The sequence below is a fragment of the Aptenodytes forsteri genome, unplaced genomic scaffold (assembly GCF_000699145.1).
Source record: "Aptenodytes forsteri isolate BGI_AS27 unplaced genomic scaffold, ASM69914v1 Scaffold5, whole genome shotgun sequence".
In the NCBI taxonomy this organism is placed as follows: Eukaryota; Metazoa; Chordata; class Aves; order Sphenisciformes; family Spheniscidae; genus Aptenodytes; species Aptenodytes forsteri.
This window is the reverse complement of record NW_008795672.1, coordinates 5,353,785-5,371,698: the sequence shown is the minus strand read 5'-3', so window position 1 is coordinate 5,371,698 and position 17,914 is coordinate 5,353,785. Positions and strand designations below refer to the sequence as shown.

The following is a 17,914-nucleotide window of genomic DNA, read 5'->3' as shown; positions in this document are numbered from 1 at the left end:
GTCCACGTTGTGCTGCCCGTCTGTTGGTGGGGGGGGGGGGGGGGGGGGCTGGTACCTGCTTAGTTTTCAAGATCACCCCCTTGGCGAATAAAAGCTCTGCTCTTGCACAGACAGCTGCCTTTCTGGCTCAGTCCTTCTTTTTGAGGTAGCCTAAATTTTAATCTCCCTGACCGCAAAGGGGTTTGAGCGCAACCCTGGCGCATCCAGTCGAAGTTGCAAGGAGTGTTGCAAACGCGACGAGGAGTGTGTGTAATTAACTAATTCATGGAGTGCTGTTAGCCATGGGTTACTAATTTGGACTGAAGGCAAGTCGCTTCCCTTCTTCAAGGGATCAATTCTGGTCAGTTAACAGAGTACAGTGGAGTATTTTTGTACACCCGATTCACGCCGAAATGCAGAATTACTTTACAATTAAATCGTATTCCTGCGAAAAAGCACGTCAGCTGAATGCATTTTCTTATTGCCACTTAGAAAAAGAAGATTCACGTTTTGCATTTCCATGTAAATCCTCTATGCAGAGAAAAAGTATAGAGAGAAGAGGCTGAAAATGTTCAGACTTAAAAGAAAAACAGTTCGCTACCCTGACCCCAATTTCCTTGCCGAAAATATACTGCCCAAAAAGATAGAAGCATCAGTTATGCTCACCATCTATTGCCTGGGGATATGGCGTCTTAATGAACATTTCTTTGAATTAGAGTGAAAAATGCATTTGTCAATTCAAGTGTACAAAGAAAAGAATTATCTGCTATAAAACAGGAAGGTCAGTATGTGTTTTCCTTGTCAATGTATGCCACACATTAGGTCATGCTCAAAGAGGTTTCAGTGTCCTTCCCTCCCTCAAAGAAAAAAAAAAACCCACCCTCAAGTTTCCTTTAATTTATTCCAAAACCATACAATACAGCCCTGTTTAAGATCGGTTTTCAAATATTTCATAAACAAAAGGTATACCTGGGTTTATAGAAAGCCAATTATCTTAAAATATACTGAGGTTATTCTAATCCTTCTATTCACGCTGTTATCAAGCTTTTCTATTTTTCCATCTACATTTAATCACTTCTAAAAACTGTATTTTTCCCTGCCTTCTGTGCTCCTGTATACCAGAAACAGTGGCAACCCTTGGCATATATTTAAAATGCTCTTTTTTTTTTTTTGTACCTTTATACAATTTTATTTTAACTGGAGAACGACCAGATAAATACCGTAGTTAATACAATCAACATAGGAAAGAAGATTCTGTAAACTCTTTGAAAGAGTGATTAAAAACTGTATTTTTCCCTGCCTTCTGTGCTCCTGTATACCAGAAACAGTGGCAACCCTTGGCATATATTTAAAATGCTCTTTTTTTTTTTTTGTACCTTTATACAATTTTATTTTAACTGGAGAACGACCAGATAAATACCGTAGTTAATACAATCAACATAGGAAAGAAGATTCTGTAAACTCTTTGAAAGAGTGATTTCTTTTTTTTTTTTTTTTCACAACACAGCACCCTTTTGGTATTTCTTTTTTTTTTTTTTTTTCCCCCCAATTCCCTCCTTTGGAGGCTGCCTCTGTTTTTCTCAACAGGCGACTTTGTTGTAATTAAAGCAGAGAAAACTGGACAGCAGCAAAAAACATCTGACTTGTGGCTCTTAAAAGCACAGTTTTTGTAGCGTGTACCACCCCCCAGTGGGCAAAAAACTCTGTCGTAAACTCACAGCAAGCTTTAATCTTCAGAAACAAAGTGTATACATTTTACAGCAAGAACAAAATAAAGATGCATTTCTGGGTTGGGGGTTTTTTTTGCTTTTTTTTTTCCATTTTTCCTTTGTCACCAATAGCTAAAAGTTGAAAGATACTCTGTAAGGTGATGGTGACTAATCAACGCAATTGCTGGAGTTTGCAAACTTTTCATTGCAATTATTTTGAAGTGGCTTCAGTTGGTAGATGGCCATCTTTGTCTCCTTCTAGCAGGAAGCATGGATGCTAATGGCTAGTTATTTCTGAATTTTTTTCCTTAATCACTTCAAAGCAGAGGAATGCACAGAAGAATTAATACATGATGGCTTACATTTATTTTTAATAAGTGACCAAACACCACGCCGGGCAGGCATCTTGAAAAGCGTTCAGTAAATATATCATCACAAACTCTGTTCTCCCTTTCATGAGCTGTAAGAATTCAAGCAGTCTTACAGCTTCACGTTTTTTAAAGTCTTACTTTTTGAGGAGCAAATTTAGCAATCGGGAGATGAGCAAACAACTGTTTTAAAAGGGAAAGAAACAAAATCACTGAAACTTTATCCAGTGTTTAAGTAATATTTTTACATGCCTAACATTTTGTGCTAGGAACTCCCTATTGGGTATAATTCCACCTAAACTTGTCAAGAGGGGAAAAAAATTGATTTTTACCTTGAAACAGTGGCAGCATTTGTTCTCTATTCTTTTATTTTAAGCACGGGCGAGTTACCTCAGCAGCAGCTCTCAAAAGAAAACCTGGAAGCCATAATTGGCTAAACTCAAAGAGCACTAAAACACAAAACAAAAAGCCATTGCAAAACGCTCCCCATCAAAGTGCTTTTTTAACGTGCAACCTTTGCAGAAGCAGAGTAGTCAAAACAAGAGCATGAGGACGAATAGTATAATAGTCTGGATCTCTTCAACCTAGCATCTTCAAAACCAGGAAAGGTTTTAAAAGTGAACTTCAGAAGAGAACAACCCTTAGTTCGTTTCCATCCTCTACAGTAAATACTGGTTTGGCTCATCTTGGGCATGGAGTCAAGCTTTGACTCAGAATCCATTTCTAAGTCAGATTCACTTGCATTTGAGGGAAGATCACATCAAAATTTGCATTTTTTACGATACGAGTTAGAACTAGGAGACAAAAGCAGTATTATATTCAACAAGCAGTATTATATTCAACTACTACACAAGGGGGGGGGAAGCAAATTTTCTACAAGTAAAACCTTCTCCAACAGAAGAAAAACCCCAAATTTCACCAAAACACAGAGATACAACCTGACTGAAGGGCTCACTCTCACTTTAACAAACTCCTTTGCATTCTTTACCCCTTGGAAAGACAGCTAGAGGACCTTCTGCTTGCCTACCACCAAACAAAAGACTGGGGCACCTTCCTGAAATATGATGATCGTGGAAATTGCAGCTCCTAGACAGGGTGCTTAGAAAGCATTTTGCTGTCACTATGAACTAACCCTGAGTAATACACTTAAAGAAAACAAAGTCTGGGCATTGTTTTAAGTGTAGATTAGCACTGTGGAATTTTTTTTTTTTTTAAAGTTGGTGAAGCTATTTAAGAGGCAGCATGACCTTTGTAAGCTAAACTGAATATATGGCAACAGATAGACTTGGCAAATATTTTAAATGATGATAAGCATGTTTTATATTTCTGATACATTTCGGGTTATAAACAAATACAGAGGTAATTCTGGAATTTAAGTACACTGATAAAGCAAAATTGTTAGGCTTAATCAAATACGTATATTCTGATGTTAACTTTAAATGATACTCTTGTCATTTATAACCTAAAAATACCGAGTTGTTTCCCTTCCCCCTCTTACTTTGATGGTTAGAAAGAAGCCACTGAACTACCAGAGTTCCTGCCGGAGAACACAGAGGTAGATTAGAAATTCAAATAAGCATTGTGTGACCTCGAGTGAGGCAGGTCTTGATTTTGTTCACGTTTTATCACAGCTTGGAAAGAAAAGATCTCTTTGGCACCATTTTTAGAAAAACTCCCAACTTTTCAAATATACCAAAACTTTTTTTTTTTTTTTGCTGTTGCCTGCCTACAGTACAGGGAGTGCAGCTGGAGTCCATACCTTATAGTAAATATAATGTTCTTCTTTGGTACATTTTTCTTGTGTAGTGCAAATTACTTTGAACATTTTAAAATAAGATGTCCCCCTGCTTAGCTGTACCACAGCGATAAGTACACGCACGAGGCTCACGCATTACCGCTATCTGTAGTAATACACTTGCTTACACAGTGTCCCAGGAAAAGTAATTTAACCATGCAGTTCAGCAAAGTTCATGAAAACATTCAACTCAGAATAAAGATAAGCAAAAAAGCTGCTATTCAGTGTTCTGACGTTACTTTTGTTACCAAAAAAAAGTCATTTTTGCATTTAAAAATGAATTTTAGCACATACTTTCTAAAACCTGCTCTGTTCAAAAGTAATGGCTTCTTTCAAAACCGTGTGTCCATGAAGGCTCCCAATTTGATGTTGCAGAAACCTGGACACAGTGTCTGTACCAGTGGGGGTCACTTTTCTTTTCATCCTGCTGGATCAGCTATAATGACTTGATGTCAGGGAATATTTAGAGACAGCTCAAGAAGGGGAAAGTTGGAGCATGGCAGCAGGATTCCCTTCTTCTCTGTAGACAGATCACTGGAGCCTTTGATATGCAAAAACACTGTTTTCAGCTATGGCTTGAGATATAAAAGGGAAGTGCGAGATATCAAACAATCAGAACCTGAAGAAAACTATTCTAAGTTTAGGAGAGGGAGTGGGGGGTATAGTCTTAATCCACATTTTTGAAACAGTGTCGTCTTCTCCAAAGAGACCTGCTTTTATTTTTCTCTCTCTTGTTTTCATGTAATTTTGAGAGAAGGGATAAGAAAAATTCCAAGCACTTAATGAGCTTTAGTGCTTTCATTTTAATCCTACACATTACTGCTATTATAATAGCAGCAATAAATGAAGGGATGACTATGAAGTGGAGCAAAGAGGAAACAGTTTATATGCTAGGAAGGTAAAACAAATGAATTTACTTTCTCATGTGTGGATGTATATATGTAATGTATGCATACTAGAGCCTCTGTTTTGCTTAATACTAACATGTTTTTTACAGCTGTATAAGTTCTAGAGAAAATTTATGGTGGTTTTTTTTTTTAAAGTACTTAAAAGTTATTGTAGCCTTCAAAGGCCTATTTAACAAATTTATATTCCTGCTTCACAATATACTTCCAGCAAATACGCTCTATCACAACTTCACATTAGCTCCTAAGAGATAAGATTTTTCATACAGCTGTTAAGCATCTGTTTATTTCAAAGTTTTAGGAATAAATCCTGGACTTCTTTCCCCAAACGCTTCAGTAATACAGACCAAGAAAACTGGACACTGCAAGAATATGGAGCCTTTTTATTCCATTTTATACTGATTGCATAAGCTGCCAAAAAATATGCATCCCCTTATATGTGTACAAGCAAATTGAGTTTTCGCCTTCAATAAAGCATACGTTAAAATACTTATTTATGCCACAGTGGGGGTCTCTCATTTTAAGTTACTATTTTTGTTACACAACTAAAAACAAGGTGCAAAAACAAAGCTCAGATGAGCATGAAAGCAGCGTCCAGAGAGAAGAGGCTTTACCATTCCCTCGCTAGACAGTAACACCATCTCTAAAGTGGGGGGTGCTTTTTTTTTTTAAATGGTCAACATTTTTCTATGAAAATGAGCAGCATAATTTGTATCTTATATCAGTAATTTTGTATCATTGCATATTTCCTGTTGCTATAGGAGTATTACTGATCTATTTCATGATGGATGTGCTTCAAATTGCAAAAGACAGTATTTTAAAACAGAGACTGTTTCTGTTTAGGTCTAATATTTTATGAAGGACCAGAAGCTACTCGTTAAGCTCATAGGAAGGGAGCTAAGCAAGCATTACTCAGCATGCTGTTTCTTCCTAGCATGTCAGTACTGAGGATTGTGCTCAGTTCACCAGACAACATGCAATCACGGAAAGGAGAAGCAAGTAAACGTTAAGGGTTTTTTAATTTCAGATTTAACCATTTCTATTTCAGACTTACTACCTACATGCTCTCAGGGAACACAGACTTGATATCTCGCTCGATACTTTCTGCCATAGTGATATGAAGTAGCCAGAGTTAAAACATACCATTCAAAAATAACCAAAGAATTTAAGTTCTTCAAGAAACGGCAACAGCCAAGATTAAGAATATTTTTTTTAAATGAGAAAAATCAGATAAAATGCTAATCTAAACACAGATTCCACCATGCAAAATGACAAATAGAATGGCTTAAAAGTTCAGACGGCTTAGCATATCGAGCACATTTCATGGACAAAACTCTCGTATGTAACTCTGTTGTCAAAGAGTTGACACAGATGACTAGCTAGTCCCCAATTCAAAATCAGCATGTTGCAAATGTGAAATACTAATACAGTATTTTAGCAAAAAACGTTTCCCCTTTCATCCAATAACTCCAGCATGGTAATTAGCTTTTACTTTTAAAACGAAGGCTAGGATCATCTTCTACCTCAGTTTACCAAGAACACAAAGCAAGCAACCGTTTTAGCCTCAGTGGGAAACATAATTTACCAAGGTTTTGTTACTGTCTATTAATTCAGGATAACTTTATTTTCTATTGGAAGAAAGGAAAAGATAGTTCCAGCAAAACTGCAGTAACATGAGACTAAACAGCAAAACATGTTCTTAAAGAGCTCTGTATTTTGCTGAAATCGCAATATTTTGGGAAAACAAGACATGATAGTCATGTATACAATAAGCATAGCATGATTTATATAGGGGATGCAACACAACTCTGAATACTAATGTCCACCAGTTGTTATTAATTCCAATTTTTTTCTGTTTGTTTTTACTTTCACAGGAAATTAAGAGTTCAAGGAAAGCTTTAAAAGGGGAGTTTTCTGGGAAGGAAATCGTATTTTTGTGGGGTTTTTTTTTGATGAAGAAAACCGTCTGAATTGCCTAACGTTTCTACGGTAGAGTAACTTGCATTCTTGCAGCGCAGGAGGAATTCTTTCCTGCATTACAAATTTGGAAGAAGTGTTAAAAAGTGAGAGTCGGAAAATGGTTCTCTCAAAGAGGCGTGGATGTATCAGGATGTAGCTACTGTACAAAGTTTGTACTTGGATAATTCTGGACAGGAAAAAGCAGCCCTGTTTGTGACCTCCTGAAGAGGCTACCATCCTTCAAGCCTCAGCATAATGAATAGTTTTCATCAGGCGGCGCTGAAGTTACCACCTCCGACTACTACGCTGCACAGAAGAGTTTGTAAGAGTTACAAAGAAAGTAATTCCTGCTAAAGGCATTAAACCAAACAAAAGAGGCTCTTCATTCACAGACTTTACACAAGGACAAAAATAGAGGGAAGCCGAAGCTTTTCTACGCCCCAGCCTGGTGTGCTTATGTACCATGATAAATCTTGGTTGGAATGCTCATTGAGTATCGTGCCAGGAGCCAGGAAACACACACCACTGAGAAGGACCGTCTGAGTAAACGCTGCCGAGAAAAACACAGCTGCATGGAGTAAACCGTAAGACTGACTCGCAAGAAAGACATTCCTTTACTGGATATCCTCAAGCACAAAATTTACTCATACCTTTAAATACGGTAGGATCAATATTAATTTATTTTCCTTTTCATGCCTCAGAGAATAAAGTTCAATTAATATATGAACCCACAAGAGAAAAGGTCATGACACTGCTTAATGCATAGGTCATCTTGCAGAAGTTCTCACAACCCTAATTACAATGGTAATTGAATTGTGTTGTCTTATAAGCTATAAAAATGCTAATTACCTGAGCTCAATGTACAAACACACTACCAATGCAAAGTACAATTTCAGTCTCAAGAGTTAATTTATATTATCCTACCCTGCACAGGAGGAACTAATAAGATGGGAAAATGTGGTTAAACCTGCCAAATAGTCTCTTATTAGTGTGCTGCTTAGTAAGAAGACTTTGGAGAATGACAAATATTTAAACATGAAATTAAGCATGTAATGAAATATTCCATCCAGTCAACTAGAAAGCCATAGCTCTACCAGCTACATCAGGTTGTTAGCTGCCTACCAATTGTAACGCTCACTGTTCTAAACATTCCAGTTCAAAAACCAAGAAAAGTAGGCTGCAGTATTTGTAAGATACACAACGTGATGTTGAGCACTCGGAAAACCTTGGAAAAAAAGTCTTTAGCTGGCCCTTGCTCTTTTGTCTGCATTCTATGCTTTGCCATTAGGACTTTTTTGAACCTCCAAAATAGCTACCACTAAACTTGTGATTTTGGTTAAGGGTTTTGTAGTTCACTTAAGGGCTCCTGGGTGGTTAGCTGGCTTAGGAATTACTTCTTACCTTTCAGATATAGAATGATTCACTTGAACTCTGGTGTGACTTCAGCTCTGTACTTATCTGGTGTCTGCAAAGATTGTCTCTACGCATGAAATGTGAAGGAATCCTTACAAAGAGCCTTCTTGCTTAAGCAAAACAACTCACAGATCAGACATACTTGATTATATTATTTTCAATTACTATGCAGATAACCTATTAACTTAATTGAATTAGTACAAGAAGTAGTAGAATTCTTGATGTAAGGAAAAGAAAGTAAAATGTGTCTATGAGCTTGAATTTTAGTTTAATATGCGTGTTTCAGATGTCTTCGGTAATGTTGAATTTTCATTGCAGTTTCTTCACTGATGATCTGGATAATTTTGTTTGTTTGGTTTTTTTAGATTGTTGAAGATCAGAACTGTATACAAATCTCATCATTCCTGACCATGATTAGTGTAACCTGGAGCATCTTCCTAGTTTGGACTAAAATAGGGCTGTTACTTGACATGGCACCTCATTCTGTTAGTGCCAAACCATGCCCTTCAGTATGTCGCTGTGATGTGGGTTTCATATATTGTAATGATCGCGATTTGACGTCTATTCCTACAGGAATCCCAGAGGATGCTACCACCCTCTTCCTTCAGAACAATCAAATAAATAATGCTGGGATTCCTTCAGAACTGAAGAACTTGCTTAGGGTGGAAAGAATATATTTATACCACAACAGCCTAGATGAATTCCCCACTAACCTCCCTAAGTACGTTAAGGAACTGCATTTGCAGGAGAATAATATAAGGACCATTACTTATGATTCACTTTCACAAATTCCTTATCTGGAAGAACTGCATTTGGATGATAATTCCGTTTCCGCTGTTAGCATCGAGGATGGAGCTTTCCGGGACAACATCTATCTCAGACTTCTTTTTCTCTCTCGAAACCACCTTAGCACCATTCCCTGGGGTTTGCCTAAAACGATAGAAGAGCTACGCTTGGATGATAATCGTATTTCCACGATTTCAGAGCTGTCCCTTCAAGACCTTACAAATCTGAAACGCCTTGTTTTAGACGGAAATCTTCTAAATAATCACGGATTAGGAGACAAAGTCTTCATGAATCTAGTCAATCTTACAGAACTGTCATTGGTCCGCAATTCGCTCACAGCCGCACCGGTAAATTTGCCGGGAACAAACCTAAGAAAGCTTTATCTTCAAGAAAACCACATCAACCGTGTGCCACCCAATGCTTTCTCCTACTTAAGGCAGTTGTATCGACTAGATATGTCCAATAACAATCTTAGCAATTTACCTCAGGGTGTCTTTGATGATCTGGACAACATAACTCAACTGTTTCTTCGCAACAACCCTTGGCACTGTGGGTGCAAAATGAAATGGGTACGTGACTGGTTACAGTCATTGCCTTTAAAAGTTAACGTACGTGGACTGATGTGTCAGGCACCAGAAAAAGTACGTGGAATGGCTATCAAAGACCTCAACGCGGAACTATTTGATTGTAAGGACGATGGCATGATAAGCACCATCCAAATCACTACTGCGGTACCAAACACGTTATACCCAGCCCAGGGACACTGGCCGATTTCTGTGACCAAACAACCAGACATCAAGACCCCCAACCTAAATAAAAACTACAGAACCACAGCAAGCCCGGTACGCAAAATCATTACAATATTTGTGAAATCCGTAAGCACGGAGACTATTCACATCTCCTGGAAAGTTGCACTACCAATGACTGCTTTAAGACTGAGCTGGCTCAAGATGGGTCACAGCCCTGCCTTTGGATCTATAACTGAAACGATAGTTACAGGCGACAGAAACGACTACTTGCTCACGGCTCTCGAACCAGAATCACCATACCGTGTATGCATGGTTCCCATGGAAACCAGCAACATCTATCTCTCCGACGAAACGCCTGAATGCATTGAGACTGAGACGGCACCCCTTAAGATGTACAACCCTACCACGACCCTCAACCGGGAGCAGGAGAAGGAACCTTACAAAAACTCCAGCTTGCCCTTGGCCGCCATCATTGGCGGCGCGGTGGCGCTGGTGGCCATAGCGCTGCTGGCCCTGGTCTGCTGGTACGTCCACAGAAACGGGTCCCTGTTCTCCCGGAACTGCGCCTACAGCAAGGGACGCCGGAGAAAAGACGACTACGCCGAAGCGGGAACCAAGAAGGATAACTCCATCCTAGAAATCAGGGAGACTTCTTTCCAGATGATACCAATAACCAACGACCAAGTGTCCAAGGAGGAGTTTGTAATACACACCATTTTCCCACCTAACGGCATGAATCTGTACAAGAACAGCCACAGTGAAAGCAGTAGTAACAGGAGCTACAGAGACAGTGGTATTCCAGATTCAGATCATTCACACTCATGATACTGAAGGACACAAAAGACTGGTTTGGATTTTGTTGGGATTTTTGGTTTTGTTTTGTTTTTTAAAGAAAACAAGAAAAGACTGACTTAACGGTTGCTGTTCTACTGCAAAACACTGGATTAAAAGACTGACAAAGCAATGTACTGTACATTTGCCATATAATTTATATTTAAGAACTTTTTATTAAAAGTTTCAAATTTCAGGCTACTGCTGCGATTAATGTAGTGGGGATACCTGACCACAATTCTATATTTTAGTATTTTTTAGTAATTTGTACTGTATTTTCCTTGCTAATATTGAAGTTACAGACCATTTAACTTTTGTGTTCTACTGAGTAAGATGACTTGTTGACTGTGAAAGTGAATTTTCTTGCCGTGTTGAGCAGTCAGAACATTCATCTGAGATCCTTGTAAGTGTAAGCACAGGCCATTTTTCACTTTGGTATCAATAAAATAATGTTGAACCTGGCAAATCAGGAAGATCAAGAAGTGGTTGCGAAAACTCACAGAACTTTCAATGCTGGGTCTATTAAATCTGTAACCCACAACAATATTCAATAAACAAAAGTGCGTGTAGTAATGGGCAATATCAGCTGTCTGGATATATCCATTCAACAATGGTGAAATTCAATTTAAATGAAAACAATCAAATCGATAACAAGCATGAGACTGAAGCTGCTGACACGTGTGGAAAAAAAATTGATCCCTGGAAGAAAGCATAATCAAATTCCTAACAAGGAATTTAAAAATACGCGCTAGGCTCTACAAACCAAGGGGGTAGATATGGTTTAGGGATAGATTTCCGGTTATCAAAGCCAGCGGTCTGCTTATTACAGAGAAAACAGTGATGGATGGTCCCAGGCATTTGAGAGGCAAGGGCAGGAAGACAGAGACAACACCTAGAAACTGCTTTGAACAGAAAAAGGGTTGAAAGTGCAGTTTCATAAGAAAAAAGAGCAGGACGAAAAACCCAGGCAATGTAAGCAAGGTCTCAAAAACTTTAGTCACAAAGGTAAACAAACAATTGGGGAATACAGCTATTTTAAAGCGTATACTCAAACAGTATACAGGTATGTGTTTGATATACTGCCATTACAGTCAGGAATACTGCCCATTACTGTCACAGTTTTCCAGAAATTCCTTGATAAATCTGTAAGGTAACATGTTTCTTTCTGCCTTCCTACTGAACTATGAGCTATTTCATGTTTAAACCCCAAGCCACTCTTTGTTGCCATAATCATTTGTTTCTTCAACTAAAAACCAAAGTGCTTTGTACGCCCTTTGGCCAGTCTTGTATGTGCCTTGATCCAACGCTGCATGTATCAAGCTTTTAAAAACTAAAAAAAAAAAAAAAAAAAGGGGGGAAAAAATAAAATACCCACTTTTTCATACATAACTTAACTATGAAAAATACTGGTCTTATTGATTAATAAAGTTGGAAAAATTAGTTCAAAATAATGCCATACATCTGCAGTGCACTGATAGGAAACCCACTCAGAAGCTACTACTATTCAGGTCATGAGCTTCACCTTTTTCTTTGCTCAACTTGACAGTATCGCACTTCCAGGGTTTCTTTATTATTAATTACTTGGAAAACAAGTTTTCACAACTTTGAAGTGTGTCAACAATGAAAGGGAGAGAAGTCGTGGAGTTACAGCCCTCTGAGATAGGAAATTTTTTTCAACAGGAACAGCAAATAAAAAGAAAAGTACCTTATATTTTGGACAGTATCTCAGCCAAGAAGGAATGTATACCACATGCAATTCAATTTTAAGAGAATTTTGGCAGTGCTTGGCCTGTCTGTTTCCCTAAGAGTGGTAAAGGATGGAAGACGACAAGAAAAAACAGTGACAAACACCGGGACTGATGGTTTCAGCAGTCAGCCTGCAAGCAATTCTTCCTGCCAGGGATCCATCTAACTGCGCAGACCGAAAACTTCCAGTAACACACAGCTCTTTTCATCCTCATTTTCCAGATGTGCCCAGGGAAGTTCCTCCCCAAACCCCCTGTGCCATGGTACTGGTCCCTCAACCTCACCTTCAAAAATGCCTCCTGCAGTTCCTGAGCAGTGGAGGAGTCCCAGATGGAGGAGCAGCACTGTGCTTCCCTACAGACCTTATACAAATCATGTCTTCTCCTTCATACGGAGCATTGATTGGATCCACGATGCCAAAAGTAACAGAAAGGAACATGTTGTGCTAAACAACTCTGTGCTCAGCTCCGTGTAATGCACTAAACAAGACTATTTTGCTCTGTTTTCCCATCAGGTACAAATATAGGGAAGGGCGAGAAAGCCAAGACTAAGCATGTGGCGCCTCATTACGTTCTTGTGCAAAAGGCTTCCGAGCAGTGAGGAGGAAAGGAAAACCAACACAGATGGAGGAGACGGACCTGTTTTTCATCTTAACTTAGCATACAGGGACCCCTTATATCAGAGACACATTTAATGGCTGGGTCACTGGCAACAGATTACTAGTTCTTTGCCATCAGCTCTCCAATAACAAAACTAGGTTTTGCTGGATTTTCAAGCTATTTACATGAAAACCTCTCTCCTAGTTGACTCCAAATTTGTGTTGTGAAAAGGGTAAAATAACACTTAATGAGTACTCGCCCGTGCATCTTCTGAGGCACCTCAGCCAGAGGTAGCCTGGTAATGGTATATACCATCTACTGCGCATCTCGGGTGATGCCATGCAAAGGTCATACGGGCTATAAAAAGTTGCCATTTGAGGAAGGAGGAGGAGATAATTGCATGTGAAACTTAAGTATGAGGACTTTTCATTTGAAATTTATGCACTGTGAGGCAGTAGTATGCAAATCCAAAGCAACTTCAACAAGTTGGCTCGGTTGTTCCTGGTTCACCTCTACGAGAAAGAGAGTGAAAACCTGGACAAGTGATTCTGTCCTCTGCAGAGAACCAGGCCAGATTTGCAGGGAGAGCTGGTGTCCTCCTACTGCAATTGATGAAAAATCGCACATCCATGCATACAAGATCGTCCTTAGGTTCTACAGCAACGTTTACACAACATGCATAATATTAAGATTAATTTGGCAAGTGAAAGATTGATTTCAAACTAAACTCGGTATTTTTTTCTTTTGATATTTATACACATTTCTGTTCTGCTCCATGTCATGCCTGTCTCTTCAAGACTCTTCTACTTACAGTGCTGCAGTTATAGCATGCAATGCTCTCTAGCACCATGCATAAATCCGTTCTATTAGACAGTTATATACGTAGGCAAATCGGATTACTACATTGAGCAGTTTACTCAACACACTTATCAAAATAACATTAATCCACATTAAATTTATCTCAATTTTCTAATTCCATGTTATTTCAGTGTACTGTTCAATATTTAATTGTGGAGCAAGGAGTGGAATTTTTTTCAGCATTGCCTAAACCTATATGCAGAGTTAATTTAATCAGCATCCTCCATATTTAAAGTACTATGCCAAGTATCTTTTACGTTCTTTATTATCATCCCTTTTTTTGTTTTTTAATTTGTATTGCTATCCTGAATTGCTCACAGTTCTGTTTTAACCTGAAAGCTGACTCCAAAAAAGCCCTGGTACTTTGGAATCCATATGAATTTTGTCTCATCTCGGTACCTTCCAGAACTAAATTTGCTTCATTTATAAGCTATTATTTCCTAGCTTTGTGCAACAGCCTGAAATGCAACAACTGTTGGGGTTTTTTGGGGGGTTTTTTTGTTTTTTTTTTTTCTTCTCCCGGCTTTAACAGTACCAATATCAAAGTATGATGGTCTTGGAACACAGTTACCATTTCTTCTGCTAATGCACTAGCTAGCATGCAAGCTATATTGTGCCAATGCTGTACATATTGAATGTAGAGCAGCAAATGCAATAAAACAAGAGCAAAAGTAATAAAGCCTTTTTTGCTATTAAAATAATTTACTGATGACATACATGCTTAGTGCATTATATAGACTTCTCTGCTAAGTAAAAGGATGCAATTTTGCATATTCACCTGCAACTAAAGTTGGGTAAGATCTTCAAACGTGAGCTGGCAGACGCCATCTGCCTGGATTTATCCAAACCACATTTGTTTTGGGTAGTTTTGGATGGAACCATAATTGGCACAGATACCCTCTGCTTTCAAAACACCTTAACCTTGCTTCCAAATCCATATATTATTTCAGCATCACCTTGGGACTGATCTTTGTTTAATTAACTCTTTCTTCATTGACACCAGAACAACAACAAAAGCTTTGAGCCACAAGCCAGCACTTACCACCAGTGAAGTTTTTCTTACAAAGCACAAAGTTATTCCAGAACTGGGGAGTTTCTTCTTCCAAACTAGTCAGGCGTGGGTTAGCCAGAAAGGAAAAGCCCACTGACTGAATTCAGACATGAAAATTTTACACTTGAAAGCATATTTTTTCTTTGCAAATGAATTTAATTTTGGGGGTGGCGGAGTAGGAGTCCTGCCCTTGTGATGAAATTAGAGCCTTTTCAAACACTCTGAAGGTACAGCCATGACACAGGTATCAGATTCTGGACACCACTGCTTTAAAAGATTAAAAAAAAAAAACAAAAACGCGCATTTGATTTAATAGTTATTTCATCAAATAATTTCTTGCTCCTTTCAAAAAAATCTATATAAAAACTCATCAAGTATATGGATCTCTGTAAAACAGTGACAGAGCATCTAGCTCAAAACAAGCATCGCCTGCATTTTACCAGCACTGGACATCAAGCAAGATAATAATTTTTTGGTAGTCTTTAAATGATGGCTGGGGAACATTCCTGCCCTAGGGGGAAACCAAAACACTTCAACAATATAGGTGTTAAAAGAAATAACCATCCTCTGGATTATGGTGGTCTAAGGCAAAGGTGCACAACACACACATTTTGCAAACTGAGCAAATGTCCATCATGCACGGGCATCGTAAATGTCCTACACCTGAAACCTGCAGGCCAGGATTGCAGAAGTGTGTTACCCAACTTCAACTGCTTTTCAGAGTCCCTTTGTGTTTTCTTAAGATGACAATGTTGTGGAGTCATGGTATAAAACCCCTCAGGACTACTAACAACAACATGAGCTGAAAGTGCTTTTTGAAATCTGAAGCTGGACCTTCTAAGCTTAGCAAAAGCGCTCATAAGTAAGTTATAAAAATAGAAGCGTCTTAATAGGGCTAATTAAATAATCTGACTTGTTCAAGATGGTTGATAGTATTCATATAGGCTGATACTCTGTCCTGAACAGCCCTCTTAAGTAATCAAAAAAACCAGGGAGTGGATCATAGCCAAGGGCTAGCGCGCGCTCCTGTCCCCTTGCTGAGCTTAAGGAATATCTATCTATAGACGCAGCCGCGGAAGGTTTAATTGTTCAAAACCAAGGGACTGCGTGATGTTCTTTAATCATTAACTGTGGGAACATCATTTACAAAAGGATGAAATTATGCACATATTATGTATAATTTAACTTTTTAATTTATGCAAAATATTTTTAAAAATATTTAGGTCAGAGATGCACATCCGATTTATGTAATACTGATTTCCTACAGTGGTCTTAGTCCCTGATAAATGCCTAGTAGGCAACTGGCTTTCTGTATGAAAACAGATGTTTTCTGGGGGTGTGGGGATTGGTTTTGTTTTGCTTAGGGCTTTTTTTTTGTCTTTTTTTTTAATTAAAAGGCATAAATAATTTCACTCCACATCTTTCAGTTTTCATTGGATACAAAAGTGAATTGGTTGACAATTTTAAGTTAACACCTATCCCACATCAACACACATTTAAGGCAGGTGCTGGTGGGGTAAAAAAGCTCCCCACAAACTTTCCTTTCCCGTCTCTCCTCACAATAACGCTTTCCAGGATTCAATGGTAAAGTAAATAAATAAGGTTTTTTAAGAAGGTAAACCCTTCTGCTCAGGAATGCTGATGTTCTGACAAAGCAGAGGATTTAAGAAGTCACATTATAATTCTTACTCCAGAAGTACACGCAAAACTCAAGCCTGTATAAACCCTACACACTTTTTGATCGCGTGTATTATATGCGCATCTGCTATTTAAACTACATTAATCAGAAACAAAAGGTGATTGCGTTGCACTCCTCTAATAGGAAATAAACTAGAAACTCAGTCCATTTTCATTTTCTACACCGTTTGAACAGCAACGCAAGAATGTGGACAACTACAGAATCTGGGGGGTTTTGTTTGTTTACCTGGTTTCAATAATCTTCACAAGAGATGTTGACGATGCTTATTTTTGAAGCCTGACAGAATACTTCACTGCCCGTAAGGAACATGAGCTCATTAACAGATAGAAAGCCATATACGGGGAAAGTGCTAACCCAGCGAGTAAACGTAATTTTAGGGCATTAGCTGATAATGCAGAACCTCTGTGCCTAAGGTCTTTAAAGCAATTATTTTCCTCTAAGAATTCCTTAATGGCATGTTACCTACTTCATCCACTAAAAACCTTTTCATTTCTCCCTGATACGGAGATGACATACCACATACTAAAATAAAAATTAAGAAAAAACCTCACAGTATTCCCAGATCTTGCAAGTTGTTTTGGTCACTGAAATTCGGCACTTCGCAGCCAAGTGAAGTGAAAAGTCAGGTACAGGAGAATACTGCTGGGGGAGCTAAATCGCTGACCTCATGCAATTTCCTTAGATAAATGAGAAAAGGCAGCGATGGAACTGCATGTAGGACATAAGCAGCTCATCCACGGCTGTCTCAGACCCCTCGGCTCTCCCAGTTACCTATCTTGCTGCTTTTGACTACAAGAAAATTTTTGTCAGTACCTTGAAGGGTCAAGAAGGTTGAGCACTAGCAGGACCATAACTACCTCTAAGCTCTTCTTTCTATTCTTTTTCTTCCTTTCTTTTTTTTTTTTAATAAACTCATTGAGGGAGATTGTTCGGTAAACATGACTGATTTGCATGTAAAAAACTCTTCATTGCTAATTGTACTTGTTGATTCACAGTGGAATGGTGCTAAACTCTCCTTAAAGAGTTTGCAATTAAATCCAAGGTAGGCACATCACAAGATATTTACTCTGGAAATCTCCACTATTACCTGAGCTTAAAAATACAAGATGTTACGAGGAAAACAAAAAAAAAAAACAAAACCATATATTCCTAAGAAGCTGCTCTCAATGCTGCTACTTTCCTCTGGCCTATATTTATATGGACGAAGTCCAAATAAACAAGGTCAATTAAAGAGAATTTGGGGGGAGAAATGCAACACCACAAAATAACATTTTTACTACTGAAAATTGACTTACACTGAAAAGAAGAATAACTACTTGGTTTATCACTGCTTATCCATGTCAGTAAGTGCTCAGGTCTTTTTCATTATCTGCTGCCCTGCGGACCCAACGGATGATGGGGCTACACTGATCAGTGCTTTCCTTCGGTGCCAGCAGAGGCATTAAGAGGAGCCAAATGCATCTAAAC

At 38.5% G+C, this 17,914-nt stretch overlaps 2 protein-coding genes across 5 annotated transcripts in view; one reads left to right on the top strand and one right to left on the bottom strand.

Annotated features, from left to right (window-relative positions):
• The window catches only part of MACROD2 (MACRO domain containing 2), a 922,980-nt gene that overhangs the window by 810,193 nt on the left and 94,873 nt on the right, over window positions 1–17,914 (bottom strand). The gene's annotated exons all lie outside the window — the stretch shown is intronic.
• FLRT3 (fibronectin leucine rich transmembrane protein 3) lies at window positions 6,956–10,514 on the top strand. Its single transcript, XM_009282534.2, has 2 exons — window positions 6,956–7,376; window positions 8,494–10,514. Exon 2 carries the CDS (start codon window positions 8,539–8,541, stop codon window positions 10,486–10,488), a length of 1,950 nt encoding a protein of 649 aa, XP_009280809.1. The 5' UTR covers window positions 6,956–7,376; window positions 8,494–8,538; the 3' UTR covers window positions 10,489–10,514.